General features: G+C 57.2%; 1 protein-coding gene across 2 annotated transcripts in view; it reads right to left on the reverse strand.

Annotated features, from left to right (window-relative positions):
• The window catches only part of INPP5A (inositol polyphosphate-5-phosphatase A), a 182,828-nt gene that overhangs the window by 116,129 nt on the left and 47,526 nt on the right, over positions 1 to 19,173 (reverse strand). For both annotated transcript variants that reach the window (XM_045809422.2, XM_045809424.2), the window contains exon 2: positions 14,076 to 14,117. In XM_045809422.2, coding sequence (XP_045665378.2) covers positions 14,076 to 14,117 — 42 coding nt within the window. The remainder of the gene's footprint in view (positions 1 to 14,075; positions 14,118 to 19,173) is intronic.

Raw genomic sequence — 19,173 nt, forward strand, 5'->3', positions numbered from 1 at the left:
GTGGAGCGCATTCACAGAGGCTGGCGGGGGCTACTGCGCACATAGCAGCAGGGCCCCACGGGAACCCGGCGCACCTGGGAGCAGCACCAGAGGCAGGGCTCGGTTCCGGGGGTTCCGGAAGTCGCCCCGCAGCTGCCACCTGGCTCCGCTCGGTGGCTCCTCACGTCCCACCCCCACCAGCTCCCCCAGGCCTCCTCTTGCAGATGGGCCCCGAGATGCCCCCGGAAGGCTACCAACCCCCGCTGGACTCCCAGGACACTTCTCCTACCTCCTGCCCCTCTGTGCTCGCTGGCCGCCCTCCACGCCCACCGTACCCCAGGACTGCAAGCCCCGCACTCCGCTCACACCGGCACCTCCACGCTGGAGAAGCCCCGCGTCGCTCCCCGAGCCCCGGACGCACCTGGCTGCACGTTAGGACGGACCAGGCCCCCAGGTGCTGCCTCCAGCACCGGCCCTTTCAAGACCCAAAGCGAAGCAGGAGAGTACATACTGTCCTCCGCACTTAGAAGACATTATGCAGGCATGTGACGTACACAGATAAAGGGTCATGTGTCACGGGAAAGCAGTTTCTAAAATGACGAGACCTTTATCACGTGTTTTAGAGAAGAAGTGATGAACGATCTTACAAAGAGCTGAGCTGTGAAGAGGAGCGGACGGACGGCGTCTCTCCACAGGCCGCACTCCCCAGCAACAGCAGGCTGGCTCTCGGTACACACACAGGAGATGAGTGTGTCCCACGCTCAGGGAGCTCCCCAAGAGAGACCTCGCCCAGCCCTCTGGCCACCACTGGAGTCACAGCCGTGAGGAGGGGTTGCCTGGGCCGCGGGTGGGTCCCATCGCTGCATGTGAGCAGCCGGTCAGAGCACGTGGCCAGGAAGGGACGGGGCTTGTGAAGAAGAAAGGGGACAGAAAGGAGGAGAGGAGGCCTGGGCAGCTGCCTACGGAGGAGAAAGGGAAGGAAGGGGTAAACGGCCTTGCAGGCGCAAGAGAGCCAGGAGAGCACTGCGCTCAGCGCAGACAGAAGGGGGCACTGTTGGGCTGCGAATCTGCCCAACCCTCCTCCCGCTGGCGGGAAAGGAATGGAGAGAAACAGCAGGAGGTCCAATCCCGCCCCAACACAGGACCACGGAGCACAACCGACCAGCCCACGCTGCAACAGAATTAAATACACTCAAACCACCATCTGAGAACAGGAATCAGAAGCGCAAAAGTCCACCAGAAATGGACCAAAAGAAAAAAAGAAATGACATTAACCTCAGGAAAGAAATGGAAGAAGACAAAACCCTCACAGAAAAGAGGAACAGGTGACAAAGCACCCAAGGGAGGGTCGACTGACAGGAGAGGCTGAGATGAGGGAGGGCGGGCAGGGGAGGAGGGTCGGAGAGGGGGTGGGGGGGCGGGCAGGACATCAGATCAGAACTACCTTGAAAATCATAATCCAAGGAAACTTCCCCCGAATAGAAAGACACCTAGACTTGTGCCTGGAAGGGCTTACCACGCCCCTGAGAAAGTTCAGCCACACGACCCACCCCAGAACGCAGGCGGGCAGACCCCACAGGGCAGGCACAAGTCTCCAGGCCTCCAGGGGCAAAGATCCGAGAGGAAAACCAAGAGGGTCAGACGTGCACTGGTCAGAACCAACACACGAACCAGGCGACAACGGGACAACCTCTCCGAAAACTTCAGTGAGATCCAGTGTGAGCCAATGACTTACACACCCGGCAAGTGTCCTTCAAACGTCAGAGGCACGGAGGAACGGTTTTCAACAGACAGAATCGGGGGAACCCTAGAGCACGTGCGCAAACGTCATCTGTGGAGAGCCACTCAATGCTTTTGGCTTTGCAGGCCACACCGTCTACACGGCAAGAGCTCCAACGTGCCAGTGTAGACAAGACTACACATGTCACATGCGTGTGCGTGCACACACACCCGTGAGCACACACGAGACAAATGCACGCATGTACGAGCACACACGTGTGCGCACCCACATGTGCACAAAGACACGGGCACACGCGAGACACAGAGCGACACCATCAAGCACCCTGACGGAACAGACGTGACAGAAGAGTTGGGGCAGCGGCTGCGGAGCACGGACTCCCCTGCGCGCAGGCCGAGAGCGGTCACTGCTGGGCCCCCGCGACTCCCCAGACGGAAGCCCCATGGAGAGCACTGAGCGAAGGAAATGTGGGAAATGCAGACTGATGGGCAGCGAGGGGCAGAAAGCAAACCAGTGGACAACGCCAGCCTCCCAGGCAGTCAGAACCCGCCACACCGCCCACCTAGAGCATGCGAAGTCCACCGTATGCCAATTACACCTCCGTAAAGTTATGGAAACATTTTAATTTCCACGAAGATACTAATCCCCTGCAGTACACGAACTGTACGTGAATTAGGAGACGGCGGGAACATCGGAACACAGACCCGGCATTCAGTGACGCGCGGAGTTCCTGTCAATCTTCGTAGGTGTCAGGACACCAACATCGCTTTCAATTCTTCCAGAGACACACGCGGACATGCTGATGCGTGACGTCATGCGCTTGGATTTTGCTGCAGTGACTGGGGGGGACAGGGGCACGACCGCAACAGGACTGGCTGCGAGCTGGAAACTGTGAGTGAGGGTAGCAGGCACCGAGGGACATCGTCCTATTCCCTCGACTTCATGCACATTTTAAATTCATCATAATAAAGAGTTTGTTCAACACATTCATTGTTTAACTCGGTGGGGGCAAGTCCAGAAACCGCCCACCGCCCAGGGCTCTGGAGCTGGGCAGGGAGCCTGTCGGGATGACGGGAAATGCGATCTGTCCGTCTTTGGTCTTCCCTGGTTCCTAATGGCAGGGCAAGGGGAAGCGGGCCCCATTCTGACACTCTGCTTGAAGAACCCTTCTGTTTGCCGGCTCTTAGGGGAGGGCAGGTGCCCGTGCTCAGTGCGTGGGCGTCTGTCACCCTATCACTCAGAGGCAGACAGACACATGAACTGAGGACTTCATTTTAAAACACATTTAATTCTGGCACGTGGTGAGAATTTCAAAATAGCTCATTAGGGAATCATAATTTTAGTAACATACTGTGGAAATCTGCAAGTGAGTGAAGCTGTGGGTTACTTCAGGAGGCGCACGGAAGCGTCCGCGGACAGAGCCCTAAGGCCCTGGCAGGGAAGTCAGGCGGCACCAGCAGGGGGCGACAGGAGGAGCGACTGTGCTCACCCCCGGGGGGACGACGCCGGAACCGCCCTCCATCGCGCACTCTTACCAAACCGCACCCCAGTGCCAGGGGCCCCTTCGGCTGCAATGTCCTCGTGTGACAAAACACACCCCAGGAACCGCTGCCCCGGGGGACACGCGCGTCCTCAGGGTCGGGCCAGCAGCTGCCAGGTGGCTGAGAGCTGGCTCTCTAGGGACAAAGGCCCAATTGGTTGAATTTACCCATTTCCACGGCATAAATGCCCCCATGGCCAAGCTGAGCTCCTGACGTGACGGCACTGAACGTGGAATTCTGGAGCTGCTCAGCGATACACAGTTACGTTCTCTCCCCTCCTGCAGACAGCAAAACCCAGATCCCAGCAGTGAAATGCAATAAACCAACTAGGATGGGGTGAGTGGGGGGCGGTTGTTACCTCTGGCTTCGTATCACTGACTCTGTTACAGGATTTTTAGTGATGCCGCTTGGAACAGCCAGGAACTGAGAGCAGCCTGACGGGGGCGGGGGGGGGGGGGGCTCTCCAGGAAGCACGCCTGCTCACAGAGTCCTATGCTGTCCTTCCTGGCAGAGACCCCGTGCCTGGTGCCCTGGGCTGCCACTTCCTGGAGAGCCTGCCTTGGACAGTTGTGAGGACGCCGGGATCCGGCACTCAGCACAAGCCAGATGGAGGAAGCCTGACTGGTGGCGTGGGCTCGACGCCAGCGTGTGTGCCTCGGCCACAGAGATCGGTGTGCGGGATGCGCCAGGCAGAGCTCCGGCGGCTCTGGACCCTGGACAATCCTGGGCAGGGATTCCTTCAGGGCCAAAGACAGGGACAACTTGAGGGTGGACAGGAAAAGCCCCTCCACGGTGTGGGACAGCGAGCTCAGGTCACCTGTGGTTGGAAACACACCTCGATCAACGACACCAGGGCCGGTGGTCTCCAGACCCCAGGCAGGTCCGTGTGAGCAGACGCGAGCCTCTGCCCCACCCACACCTCCACTCAGCCGGGTACATCCTGCCTGATGGTGACGCTGGCGTACCTTCACCTGGGACAGCGAGCAAGTCACTGCCCAAAGTGCATACTTGCTTCACCAAAATGCTACCAAAAAGGGAGGAGGCTTCTGATAAAAATACATGGGTTCTTTCATCAGAAGGATCAAGAAAAGTATTTTGGAAAAGAGTGATTAGGAACGTGGGCAAGGAAGCACACAAGGAATCACTCGCGCGCCCGCACCACCACACCCACGGCAGCTGGCAGCCCTCCTGACGCTGTCCAGGTGGCCAGTTGGAAGGCGGCCTCGGGCCCAGGGAAGCCGCGAGCCAGCCGCGCCCAGCCCACCGGCCCCTCCGTGGGCCAGGAGTCAGCGTTAAAAATAGCAGCAGCCAGGCCTTGTTAGGCTTTCTGCAGAGAGGAGCATCTGAGTGACCTAAAAAGGAATTACATCCTGCAAACAGGCCAGTGGAAGTCTGATGGCCGAGATAAGGAGCAGAAAGGGGACAGAAGAATTTCTTGAGAGAAAACTTACTGCTATTTACCAAGTCTGCTTGGAAAACATGCTCATCTTGAGACCGTCTGCCCACTCCTGGCCTGGGGCAGCAGGGGCTCGACCTCTACAGGCGTGGCCGCCTTCCCTGGGCTTGGGGGCTGCGCTGGGCAGGCATGGGTGGAAACCAGAGGCCTGCCCCCGGGAAGAAGCCCAGACTCAGCTGCCCGTGCCCTGATGGGACGCCCGCCCGCAGTCCACACCCCGCATACGGCCACCAACCAGGCTGCTAGCAGCCAGCTCTGTGGGCGGCAGGCACTTCTCCCCACGGCCAGCACACAGAAGGCCGCGAGCCTCCGCGGCCTCAGCAGCCGACCGGTGAGGGGTCTTCCAGAGCCTGTGTGAGGCCGGACCCGGGCTCTGTGTCCGGGATGGGTTCAGCCTGGCTGCCGTCCCAAAGCTCAGGGCTGGAGTGTCGTCCGTGCGTGGCACCGGCCCGGCCGCGCCCACAGCTGACCACAAACACCGAGCTGCCACTCCTGGAGGCTCGACGAGCCACCGTGCTGCACACGTGTGCACAGGTCTGCGTGGCTGGACAAGAGACTGCTCCTGTTCCAGACCCCAGAACGTTAAGCGTGGTTCAATTTTAACGAAACTTGTTGCCTTAGGATATCAAAGCTCTACTGGAGCCGGTCGATTTTTAACTTAAAAAGCACTTTCACCCAACCAAGGTGGGTAGCAGGATCAAACCGGGTCCTCGGCAGACATGGCGAGGCCTCCCACCTGCTTCACACTGGCCACAGGGGCCAGCAGTAGCCACACCCCCGCGGTCACCGTGCGAGACACCTCGGCACCCCTTCTGGAAACCCGCTTCCCAATACCCACCCACCACTTCCACGAGGACCCTTCTTTGAGCCATTTCGACTCGCAGGAGACTGTGATCCCATGACCTAGAACACTCCCAGGGCCCACACCTGGCTCTGGTCTTCCTGGCCAGAGCCCTCCTGCCCCTCCCAGTCCCCTAATGATCATCTCCTGCCCCTCCCAACCTCCCAGTCCCACCCGAGCAAATGGCCTACCCTGAACTCAAGTCAGTACCCTCCAGAGCCCACTCAGGCCCCAGCAGATGCTTCTGCCTCCTCTCCCGCCTGGGACCTAAGGATTCACTTCCAGCCCCAAAGCTCCCATGGGAGTTACCACCAACGCTGCTAGGAACCCCGGATCCCAGATCCAGGCAACTGAGGACTCCCCTTTCCTACTGGGTCGTGGGCCCCACCCCTGCCCACTGGTCCAACCAACTTCCTCCTTCCTCACTCGGCCCAATCTGCCCCCGTCCTTGCGGCAGGCGGCTGGCCCTCGACCCAGATGGCCCAGTTCCCTCCTCAGCCTCCCTGCCTCCTGCCTCTTCCTTCCCTTGCCTGCTGCCAGGAAGCCACACCCAAGCCCCTCCCAGTGGCTGCCCTGTGCCGTGGACCCCTGCCCATCTGTGCCTCCTGCCACCGTTTCCTGCCCCTGGAGGCCGCCTTGTCCCCCACCCCAGGTCTCCCGACTCAGTGGCCAGCTGGACTTCTGGCCCTGCAGAGGCTGGGGCTCCCGTCTGTGGCTGTGTAGCTCTGGGCACATCTCCTGACCCTTGCACACATGTTTTCTCATCTGCAGAGTGGGGCCACAGCACAGGCTATGCTGTGATCCGGGGAGGAAGAGCCCAGCCCGGTGGACGGCAGGCACCTACTGTTCAGGAGCAAGGACTGACTGGACTAGCCCTCTGAGACTGAAGGAGACGGAGGCGTGCAAGTATCACAAACCGTGCCCCACTCCCCAGAGCGCGCAGGACAGGCCGGGGGATCAGGGCCACCGCGCAGTGGACCGAGGTCCAGCAGGCACTTTAATCATGGTTCACAGTGGCCTGCTGTCCTGAACCACGGGCCTGGCGGCCTGCACCGCGCTACCAGCAATGATTCCGTCATCCCTTACGAGATCTCCGGGGGCAGGTACCACTGCCGTCAGGGGCACAGAGAGCGTCCGCCGCTTGCCCGGAGCCACACAGGCAGGAAGGGGCAGCACGAGGATGGGGGCCTGCCTGTCAGTCTCCAGACCTGCAACGGGCTGCCTGCCCTGCTGCCTCTTACTGGGGCGGTGAAAAAGGCTCTGAGCTCCGGGCTGCATCCAGAGACGTTCAGAAAGAAACGAATCTTCAGGAGGTGAGGCACCGTCATCAGCTCTGCTTCCAAAGCTTCCATCTGAGACTACCTTCCAGAGAAGCGCCGTCCACGCTCCCCGAGAGCGCACTGGGAACTGCTAACCCAGAGCGCTGGGGCCCACCGGACGAAGTGGCGAGAGTATCAATCAGCACCAGCAACAAGGCTCCCGGGTCACACCGACGGTGCCTCAGCCACACCCACGTCTGTCCCTGCCACCGCTGCTGCAGGCCCGCGGTCCATCAGGGCAGCACGTCCCACACCCGACTTCTCCAAACCGGCTGGCACACGGCAGCCAACGGCCTTCGCACAGCTGACCTTGCCCCAGGGTCTGGCCAGGTCCTAATTACGATGAATTCTAATTCATGCATTTTTTTCTCTTATGAATTGTGCTTTTGGTGTGTCCAAGAAATCCTTGCCTGATTCAAGGTCACAAGGATTTTCTCCTAAGTTTTCTTCTAGAACTTCTATAATTTTAAGTTTTATATTTAGGCCCATAGCTTAATCTTTGTGTGTGGTGCAAAGTACAGAAAGTCAGCATCTGCGTGGAGAACGAGAGATGTCCAACTTCCCAGCACCGTCTGCTGAACAGGTGTCCTTTTCTCTCAGGAACTGCGGTCAGCCCGTGGCGATGGCTTGGCCATATTCGTGGTTTTATTTCTGTATCTCTCTTCTGTTCCACTGATCTGTGGCTCTGTCCTTCTGCCAGAGAATACGGTCTTGATCGCCGTAATTTTACAGTAAATCTTGAAATGAGAAAGTGTGAGTCCCTAAACGTTTGGCTATTTTAGTTCCTTTGTTTTCCCATGTAAAATTTTAGATGTACTTTGCGGACTTCTACCAAAACAGCAGGCAGAGATTTCGAGGGGAACTTCACCGAACGGGGGCTCAGTCAGTGGGGAGCCACCGTGCCAGCGTCACGGAGTCTCCATGCCATGAACAGGGCGCGCCTCCCCCATCTCTTCCCATCGTCTCTGGCATCCTCCGCACGCAGGTCACGGATCTCAGCACGCGGCTGCTCACACGTGCTGCACCCTCTGTGCCACGCCCCTCACTGCAGCACGACTGTCTACGTGCGTCTGACACGTCCAGCTCTTCACAGCTAACAGGAAGATGTTTTCATACAGCCCTGTATGCTGCCAGCTCAATAAAGGTGCCCACGTGAGCAAAGTCTGTGGGTCCTTCGTGACCCCAGCAGCCAGTCGTATGGCCACCCACACAGGAGTTTTATTCCCTCCTTTTAAATCTTCATGGCTTTCATTTCCTTTTCTCACCTTACTGCACTGGCCAGGACCCTCGGGACCACACTGAGCGGGAGAGGGGACGCCAGGCACCCCTGCCCTGCCCCGGTGGGTCTGCGGTCAGCAGTGGGCTCCAAAGACGCTCCTTGCAGGCGGGGGGAGGTCCCCTCAGTTCTTGGTTCGCTCAGAGTCTTCATCAGAAATAGCTCTAGGATTGCGCCAGATGCTTCGTCTGCATATCTGGGGATGAGCGTATGGCTTTTCTCCGTGACTCTTGACCCGGTGGATTTTACTGACGGATTTCCGACTTCCATTCGTTGGTGATGACGCACTAGCGTTCTGATATGCTGTGTGTGCGTGCGCGCACTGCCTTACACGCTTGGTGCCCGAGTTTTCTATTGCATCTGCTTCATGGGACACACCGTGCACGTACCTTCGGCACGCAGAGCCTCTGTCTTCGTGGCGCTGCCGTGTGTCGGGTGAGGAAGCATCGCCGGGGCTTCAGTCCTCCTGAAAGTTCCCAACAACTGCGATTGTTTCTTGCGTGTTTGACAGAACTTACAAGTGAAACCACATGGTCCTGGAGGTTTTTGTCTGAAAGTGTTGGGCAAATTTTAATTTAACAGAGAGAGGGGTACTGAGTTCACTTATTTCTTAACTGTAAGCTTTGATGCTTCATTTTTCCAAAAATATGTTCCTTTCATATAAATTTTCAAATTTACCAGCATAAAGTTGCCCATGATATTCCCTTCTTATCTCTTTAATGCCTGTAGGATTTTGAGTGATGATGCCCCATGTCAGATTTCTGAAATTGGTGATTTTGTCTTCTACCTTCAGAAATTAGATTAGAAAAACAAATTAAATCCAAAATAATCAAAAGAAAGGAAAAATATAAAGAGCAGAAATCAGTGAATGAGGAAACAGAAAAACAACAGACGTAATAAAACCCAGAGCAGGTCCTCCGAGATCGACAAAACCGTAACCCTCTAGCCACACTCCTGATTGGTTTTCTCCTCCCTAGGGTCCTGTCTTCCTGCGTCCTCGCCCGCCTGGTAATCTCTGATCGGCTGTAAACAGTGACCGTACCTTCCCCCTTGCTGGGTGCCCGCCCGGACACCCCTCCAGCGGCAGGTCGGGCAGCCGGAGGGCAGCTCTGACCGCTCTCCGTGGTCACCGCCCAGCCCACCCTGGGCTCTGCTGTTTGAAAACCATAGTTTCACAGATGTTTCCTGGTTTTAGTTTAAGGTGGGAGGGTAGGTCTGGCGCCCGCTCCTGCAGGCTACCTGGAAGAAGGCATCGCGCATCACATTGCTTTTACCACGACTGTCAGGAAAACTTGAAATGGCAAACAGCATGGCCACTTGAGATCCCTGATTTGGGTTCTCTCGACCTTACTGATCACTGAGCTGTTTTACAATTCTGTGAATTCTAAAACCTGATAGCAACGCAAATGACTCCTGACCACAGCAGCACGACGTCCAGTGGAAAGAACCGATCGCTGGCCACTGTTCATTCCTCAGGCAAAGGCCCTCGGCTGCTGGGACAATCTGGCTTTGCTCTGCGGAGTGTTGTCTGAAGCACAGATGTCTAATATCTCACTTCTCTTGCTTCTCTCACTAATAAGAAATACTTATTACCGTGGTTTTTTAAATCTTCAATACTGGCTCAATTGATATTTGTATGAGAGACGCTATGACTGTTCTAAAACCTATCTCCAGCACCACAATAAACTCAGAACAACCTAGCACCCCATCACCAGAACGGCGACTTTAAGAACGATGGCCAGTCCAGGCAATGGAATGCTCTGAAGCCACTCAAAGAGACAGTGTGCACTTACTGACACAGACATCCCAGCTTACTAGAAAGAGTCAAGCTGTATATATACGTGTATTTGCAACCCGCGAGGGCCGGTGCCCCCTCCCTCAGGCACACAGCCGGTGAGACGCGAACACTCGGGCGCGAGCATCAAACCAGAGGCAGAACAGGTGGGGGTATGGATCTATACTTTCTGCTTTGTGCAACTTCCCCGGACCGTTCTTCGAGAACGAAGCGCTGAAAGCACGCCATGCGCCACACACACCCCTAGGTGCTCAGGAGGAGTGAGCGGGACAGCAGCCTGCCCCCAAGAGCGGGGCTGCAAGGACACCATCACCATAGAGGAGGAATGTTGGAACGGACTTCCCAGCAGCCTCGCCCGCAGCTTGGAGAGCTCAGGGTGACCCACGAAGCAGGACGGCCGCTCCCGCCCATTCCCAGGTGTGGGCACGGCCTCAAGAGCCTTCCTGAGAACCCAGCCCCAGGCAGGCCACTTCCTTCCCAGCACCCCCCTGTGCCATCCATAGGGCTCTCTGGCTGTCTCTCCCGTGTGATGGACACTCCCAAGGGCAGGGGTGTCGTGCCCCTCACACCTGGCATGCTGGCTGGCCGTCCTGCACTGTGGCCTCTCCCTCTCCTTATAGGAGCAGTGATGCCGCCATGGGCACGCCTCACGACCTCATCCAACCCTAGTCACTCCCCGAACGCCCCTGCCTCACACACTATCTTCAAGGCAGGAACGTGGGGGGGGGGGGACACAAAATCGAGGCCAAGGCAGATGTGGAGCCCCCATTTCTGGGGGGGAGAACAGACACAGACTGCAAGTTCAGATGGTGACGATGAATCCACAGAGCACGATGAGAGTGGGAGAGGCCAAGAGTGACCAGGAGGGGACTCTCTTGGGGGGGTGGCAAGGACAAGGATCGGGAGAGTGCGGGAAGGGGGAGACAAGGGGTGGGAAGGCGGGGACAGCCGGGTTAGAGCAAGCACAGAGGCCTGAAACACCTGACGTATCTGGGGACAGAGCGAGTCAGCGGACAGAGCAGAGAAGGCCACATACAGACCCTGGGCTCTCACCCCGGGGACCAGAGCAGGAGAGCCACCTGACCTGAGCTGCAGTTTTGGGGAGCACCCTCCGCTTACAGAGAGCAGAATGGGGATGTGGCCAGGCCCTGAGGGAGGTCCTGGGTGGACCGAGAAGTGGGCGCACAAAGCCCGCTACACGCATGGAGGGGGGTGAGAGCAGGGACTCGCCCCAGGACTGGGGGCCTGTGCTCCCCAACAAGGGGGAGACTCATGTCACCAGCCATGGGTCCAAGAGTCTGACACTCGGGGAGACTGGACAGGGAGGGGCGTGGGAAGCCAGCTGCGGTGACGCCAGGCTGTGCACCTTCTCTGATGCCACGGGCCACATTCAGGACTGAATTTGTGAAAATCCTGGATGCCAAAAGCATCAGAGGCTCGTCAGAAGTAAAGGGAAACCCCAGCAATATTTTCTCCTGCTTCCTGCATTTTTATGGTGATCAAGGGTCACAGAAAAAGCAAAAATTAATCCACAAGCACGTATGTCATATTCAGTTCTTGTGTTTATAAAAGTAGCCTATTAAAGGCTATGTTGAAAAACAACATAACTGCATAGTAGGAACTAAAAAATCTTTTTAAAAAGGCAGTGACCCAGCGCTCCTGGGCCTTGAGGTCCCTCCTCCCTGAGTGCTGGCCCGGGGCGCTGGCCCCTGCTCCGGGCAAGACCCGCTCCCTCTCTGCTCAGGCCAGCTGCTGAGCTGCGGTCAGCTGGCCAATCACCTCACTGACCCAGTCAGCCCAAAACGTGTCAGGGGACTTGCCTTAAATTCTTACTTGTAAGAATCATTACTGAAAATTCTCTAAGTGTCCCTGCAATTACTTCCTTCTGAAGAAACTTCTGCTCAGAAACCAGGAAAAGCTGCAGCCCCGTCCAGCACACCGTCACGCACGACCCGCTTTCTCTCTGCAAAGGCTCGACCCTCCGGGAAGGACATCAGGGACCCTGGGAAACAGAGCCTGAGGAAAACCGCAGCCCACCTGCCCCTCTGGATTCCAGGTTCCAGGTTCCAGGTTCCAGGTTCCAGAAACAGCCTGACATGGCTCATGTGCAGCAAGGAGGCTCAGAAAGGGAGAGACACCTGTGGTCTGTGGCTTTCCAGGGTCAGAGCTTACAGAAAGCACAGCTGCCCAGCTCTGAACTCACTCGCAGACCACTGGAAGCCTGGCTGCCACAACACGCCCCAGGGACCACGTCAACAGAAGAAGGGAAGAGCCTGAAAGCATGCACTGAAATTCAATGCGGGGCTGTCAGGCGGGGTCTCCCCCACAGGGGCCTCTCACCGCGGACCAGCGTGGGGCCAACACCGCCACTTACTTGCCCCTCCAAGACGTGCACCTAACAGAGACCTCAAATTCCGGGCCCACCTTTGAAAAACAGGAACAGGAGCTGTAACTTCACATGGTGGCTGCCCCAGCCAAAGCTGACCCAGGCCCCGGGAGCCCAGACAGCAGGACGGAGGGCACCGCAGGCAGAGGGGCTGCCGGAGCCCGTCCAGCCCCCCAACCCAGTGCTTGGCCAGGAAGGGCCCTTTCCTTCACCCCCTTGGCCGGCTTCCTGCCCGGAGCTGACCCTGGCCACAGCTCTGCCAGGCCTGCGCCTGGGCCGGGGAGCCCTGGACAGGGCAGAACGCTAGGGGAGGAAGGGCTGAGAGCCCACCAGGCTCTGCCAGAGACCCTCCCGACAGCCTTCCACCCGCCCCTCCCAGACAACGCTCCTTCCAGAGCGTCCCTCGTGTCCCAGGGATCTGCCTTCCGTCCCTGCCAAGAACCAAGCACGACACTTGGCAGACAATCCCTGTGGGATAGAGGACGGAGGGGCCCCACCTCCACACACCCCAGGAGGACACACCTCGCTGGACACAAGGGACGAAAATGTCTGCCCGAGGCTCTCCCCTCCGGGTGCCTGCTGCCTCCCCAACAGGGAGTAGGACCTGCCAGCACCCACCACTGCACTCGGAGCCTCTGGTGGACGGCTTGGCACCAGCAGACCCAGCACATGGCCGCCCCGACACCCAGCGTGGACAGCAGGAGCCTGGAGCAGCCCATTGGCCCGTTTGCACAGGCTTGTGCTCAGCCCACCCTAGCCTAGAGCCCGGCCATTGCTGGGAGCAGGCAGGACACAGCCCATGCCGAAGTGGACCCACTGCTGAGCCAGCCCCTCTGCCCCCGCCGGACCCTGAGGCCATCCCCAATATCTCCGAGTGTGTCCTGTTCATGACACACCCACTGGCTCAGAAGAGCTGCAGGAGGGCAGGGAACAGACCCCAGCCGCTCCTCCGCCACCACCCCACCTGTGCCGTCCTGCTCCCAGCTACCCTCTGGGCTGTGGGCCCCTCACCTCCGTCCAGGTCCAGTCACCACTGCCCCAGCCATGCTGGATGCCAAGCCACCGAGCTCCTCTCCCCCCACCCCCGAGGTCTCTTCAGACACCCCCTGCCTCAGAGCGGCCTCTCCAACGTCCTACCCAGGGGTCCCAGACGCACACGTGTCACGTGCTCAACCCCACTGCATCGGTCATCCTCTCTGTCCTGCCGACACCTGAGCTGCCCTTGGCTGAGCTCATGCTCTGGGAGCACAGCTGACTGTCCATTGCTCCAAATCCGCTCCCAGCATCAGCCACAGAATCCAGCACAGACCAACACCCACTCAGCACCCAGTGCTGGAATCTGGCCCCTCATCCTCGTAACACACCCTCTCGAGCCTGTAACCCACGTCCACCTCCCCACAGCCCAGTCTCCACGCTTTCCATCCAGACCCCACCACGGCCCCTCTGCATGGCTTTGCCACCTTCAGGTTGCAACCAGAGGACCCTCCTGAAAGGCATCATGTCCCCAGAAGCTTTCAATGGCCTCTCCCCTCCAATGACGCAGAGACCCCTACCTGGGTCCTCTGAATCCTGGCCGGAGGAGGGGGATCTGAAAAGAAGCCTCTGAGGAGGAACGTGACGCCCATCATAGCCCTGGGCAGTGCAAGCCCACACGCGATGCAGACAGAACACGGCTTCCATGTAAATAAAGTACTCACGGCATGTACACTCATCTGAGAGAGCACGCTGTCACAGCACATCTTACCTGGTAAAATTCCCGAAGCCAGTTCTTCTGTAGGTTTTCTGGCTATAAATTAAGAAGAAAAAAAGACAGTCAGACCATCGGCACAGCCCCAAAGAGCCACGAGCAGAAGCTAACGGTCTTCATCCAGACCCACCTGCAGGCCTCACAGTGGGGCACCCATGGGGGGCACACTGCATGGGGAGCACACTCTGCGGGGGGAGCTTCCCACCCCCAGGAGGGACCCAGCTCTACGGTGAGGGACCACCCTGCAGGCTGTCCCAGAGACAAACCTCTCCAGGCAACAGGCAGGCCCTGCAGCACCCAGTGTCCACACCTGACCCTTCGCCCTGCTCCGTCCCCACAGGGGTCATGGGGAGGGACAGCCCACCGCCCGGCCAGTGTCTGCTGCAGGACAGACGGCACAGCAGGTGCTGGCCTGAGGGGAGCCTCTGTCCTCGAGGGACAGGGTTCCAGCGGCGGCCCTCAGGCCAACTTCCAGGATGAGGCAGAGAGCAGCAGGGCCCCGAAGGTGGGCTTCAAGCCCCCAGGCCTCCGGGGAAAGAGCTGCACAGAACACACCATCTCCCATGAGCAGACATACTCGCTGGGGGTTGCGGACAACCAGTCACCAGCCGAGAGGGCGCGTGCCCATGCAACCCCAACCACGGACAAGGCACTGAGAGGAAGCGCGGTGCGAGACGAGGCAGGAAGGCATTCGAAGGTCTGCAGGACGACAGCGCTCTGGAGACCAGGCACAGAACGACGCAGACACACCAACACCACAGAACCGCATGCTCCTGGGTCGTGACAATGACCATCTAATACCATGTGCCTTCGCCACAGTTCGAAACACAAAACCAGCCTGCAGCCCAGAGGTTTCTGCCTTGAGCCCAGATGCAGCCTGCGACCCAAAGTCGCAGCATCCGTGGCTGGCCACACGAGCAGGTGCTTGCCACCTCTGCGAGGGTCCTGAAACCCAGGAATATGGAACTTCAGACCAGGTCATGAAGGGAAGAAGCCGGCTGTGGAATGAGAGCCCGCAGTCCACAGGAGGGGAGTGCTGACAACCGCCTCACAGAGGCGGGGCCCGGGGTCCAGGCAGGGGTCCTCGCCACCACGACCAAGCTCAGGGGGCCGGGCCCAGTGCCAGCACCCCCCATGCCCCTAGCAACCCTCCCAGACTCCACCGTCTTCCCTGTGGGGGAGCAAGGAGGAGGCTGCCCCAAAGAGACAAAAACTGGGCTTGTTTGGACAAAATGAGCATTGAGCACGCAGAAAGCTGTAGCATAGCGTCTGCCATCGGGGACATACAGACCCACCCACAGAGGCCATGGCACACCCACCGGGACTGCTGAAACCCAAGGGGTCACGGCGGGCGGTGTGGGGTGGACAGGGAGGAAAGGGAGTCCACAGACACTGCACAGAAGCCCGGCGGTTCCCTGACGTGTAGAACAGAGTCTGCATGCGATCCCGTCACCACGTGTCACACAGAGACAGGCGTCAGCACTCGCAGAGGCTCTGGCCGTGTCGCCAAATGTGGAAATGGCCCAAATACCCACCCACGGACAAACGGATGACGAAGGGTCGTCCACCCACACAAAGGACGATGACTAGACCCTAAAAAGGAACAAAGCCCTGACAGTTGCTACAACGCGGGTGGGCCTCAAAAACACCACGCGCCATGGAAGACGCCAGACACAGACGGGAAACAACACGTGAATCCGCATGAGGGACGGCCCACGCAGAGAGAAAGCCGACTGCCGTCAGGGTGGGCTGGCTGCTCAGGGGCACCCGCTTTCCTTGGGGGTGATGGAAATGCTCTACGATGGCCTGTGCTGCTGGCTGCACGGCTGCCCCACGGTGAGCGCCGTGCCACGGCAGCCAAAGGAAGAGGACTTCCTGTGCCAGGGCCCGGAAGACGCTCCCGGGAACCAGCGGCCCCTGCCTGAGCCCGGCCCAGTCCCAGCAAGGACAAAAGAGCCGAGGGCAGAGCTGTCCCCTCTGGGGAGGAAGCAGAGGGCACATCAGGGTGACAGCCACCTTTCACAGCCTTGAGACTGAGGAGAAGACCCGGCTGCACGACTCGTGGACCGGGACATAGCTCCCGCCCCTGCTCCTGAAGGCCCGCGCGGGACTGAGAAGAAAAGGTCAACACTTCTTTTCTTTTCTCCATTTCTAATATGCTTATGATCACCATACCTTACTTCCAAATTTTTTAACTTAGTTTTAAAAGCGTAAATCAGAGACAAACAATGAAAGCACTCAGGACGTGGTGACAATACTTAAAATAACCACTGGTCACTATATGCAACAGTAAGAGCAAGGGACAAACAGGGAAAACTATTTGTGGATTATATGAAAGCTGCTAAAAACAAGCCAGCAAAAGAGCAACAGTTATACTGTGTCCCTACTATGTGCACACGCACGCACACCCATGCACACATGCGTGCACACAGAGATGTGCAAGTGCACACACACGGGTGCACACGCACACATGCGCACACGGACGTGCATGTACACGCACCTGCTTGGAAGCCCAGAGGCCCCAGAGCTGAACAGTGCAAATTACAGAACGTTTCCACCGACACAGGGATCAGCACGGTCAAACAGACCCCTCCGTGAGGACAGAAACACGCTATATTTGCACTAGTCAAATTTGTACTTGAAATGTGGCCAGTGTGACTAACGAGCTGAGTTTCTACTATTAATCTTAAGCAGTCAGATGTAGTTAGCGACGTTACCGGGCAGCAGCTCTACAGAAAAAGAAGGGAAGCTTCAAGGTCCCCGTAATGAAGTAAACGTAATGTTGACATATAAACACGGTGAAGACCGCACACACAGAAGGGGAGAAACGTCACACCTATCCCACTCACGGCCATCAAGACAAATACCCCAAATTAAAGAATGCAACAGCACGTTAAAGATTCACATGGCACAACCAGGTGGACTATTCTCCGAATGCATGGAAGGTTCAACATCAGGACGGCCGCTGATGCAACTGGCCATTCTGGTTACGGTTACAGGTAACTGAAAAGGTCAGTCAGGACTCGAATTACAGCTCAAACCGCAAAGGCATGTGAGTCCCACTCCTGTCCTCACGCTGACTTTTCTCGGACCTGCCGGAGAGCTGGGGTGGCTGGCAAATACCCCAAAGTCCTGTCTCGCTGAACTTGCGGCCCAGACCTGCTCTCCTGGAGAAGATGTTGGAGCCGAAACCCAGTGGGAAGACACTGATGGTCACTCAATGAACTGCTGGAAGCTGAATGCAGACAAGCGTGATGAGAAGCTCCTCAGGCCCACAGTTTCAAGGAGGGTCCCGTGTTTTGGTAGGTTTTTACCTGCAGGTATCTCAGCAGATACTGACTGTCTAGATCAGAGGAGGGTCCCTGGAGACAGATCCTCTCCTGACTCTGGCAGGGGCCGGGAGGAGCCACGGGGAAACACATCCAGGGCGCTCCCCACACCAGAAGCCTACCCTCCTGGGGAAGAGACTTCACCAGCACCTTGGCCCACCCCTGCAAAGGGTGCTTCCCCCCAACCTGCCTGCCCATCGCATGGAAGGGACGGACGAGGGGGAGCCACGTTGCGGGGGGGGGGGGGGACAGAGTACAGGGACACAGGCGCACCAGTAGTCCGAGACTCAGTCACAGACTGGAGAGAACTCCCTTCCCCTACACCAACAGGGCACTGGTGCAGTGATGGCAGATTCCAGCACAAGAGGGCACGATACAGACCACGCCTGAGGAGTCCTTAGGGAACCCCAAAGACAAACACGAGGACCCCGACACCACAGCTGTAGCACATGGTAAATGCGGCCCAGAACCTCACCAGATTAACAGAAGGCCTCCCACGACCTCAGCTCCTGTGACCCAACTCTTCAAGTCCCCCTTCCAGCAAGAAATTACAAGGCAGACTAAAACACAAGGGAAAGGTAACAGTGTAAAGACAAAATGCATCGGAATCAAACTTGGTTATGAGCAGATTCTGGAACCACCAGAATTGGGAGTATACTATGGGCTCTGATGAAAAGTGCAGTGGTCACAAAAGGACAGGTGACTCACACAAGCAGTGTGACGGGAACTCCAAGACAGGATCCAAAGGAATAACTAACATGAAAACCACTGAGACGGAAATGAAGAATGCCACTGATGGGCTCATTAACACAGCGGACACGGCCAAGCAGACAACCCGTGAGCCTGAAGACACGTCAACAGAAACTTTCAAAGCAAAAATGCAAACAGAAAAACACTGAAAAAGCTACAGAACATCCAAGAACCAAGAGACAACCTCACGTAATGAGGACTTCAGAAGAAGACAGAAAAGAGTGGAAAACACTTGTGAGGTACTAACGGCTGAGAATTTTTCAAAATTAACGACAAACCCAAAAACAGATGCAGGAACCAGAGATGAGGAAAACACTCAGTGGCATAAATCCCAGAAAACCTACCTGCAGGGCCACAATATCTAACCCGTGGAACATCAACGCAAAGAGTGCCTGGGAAGAAGGAAGACACAGAGGCACCTAGTCCACAAAGGGACAGGGACGGAGTTCCAGCACCTTCCATATACAGCCACACAAGCAAGAAGAGAGTCACGGGGGTTGAAAAGGAAGACCACCAACCCGGGATTCTGAATCCAGCAAAATTATCTCCCAAAAGTTAAGGAGAAATAAAGATGTTCTCAAACAAAACTGAGGAAATTCATCACCGGTACACACCAGCCCTAAAAGTAATGTTATAAAAAGTTCTTCAGGGAGAAGGAAAATTATATAGGTCAAAATTGTAGATTTACATGAAGAAAGGTGGAGAAGAGATAAATGAAAGTTCCCCAATAAAAGTCTGCAACCATTAATCATCAAGTTTTAATGAACCGGGAAGTGCCTGTCAATTCCCAGGGTGCCTGCACGAGCCCCACCCGTGTGCACAGATGACCCCTCCCTTGGAGTGTGGGTGCCGGTGAAAATAAGGTGTCACTCCCCTGATCAGGTCCCATTAGTGGCAAAGGTGGAAGGATTCTGCAGATACAATTAAACCCTAAGATTAGCTGATTTTAACTTAACCAAAAGGGGCGTTGCCCTGGGTTGGTCTGACCTTATCGCACATCAGGGGGGCAATTTACA

The sequence above is a fragment of the Ursus americanus genome, chromosome 6 (assembly GCF_024610735.1).
Source record: "Ursus americanus isolate L20-20 chromosome 6, mUrsAme1.1.p, whole genome shotgun sequence".
Taxonomy (NCBI): Eukaryota; Metazoa; Chordata; class Mammalia; order Carnivora; family Ursidae; genus Ursus; species Ursus americanus.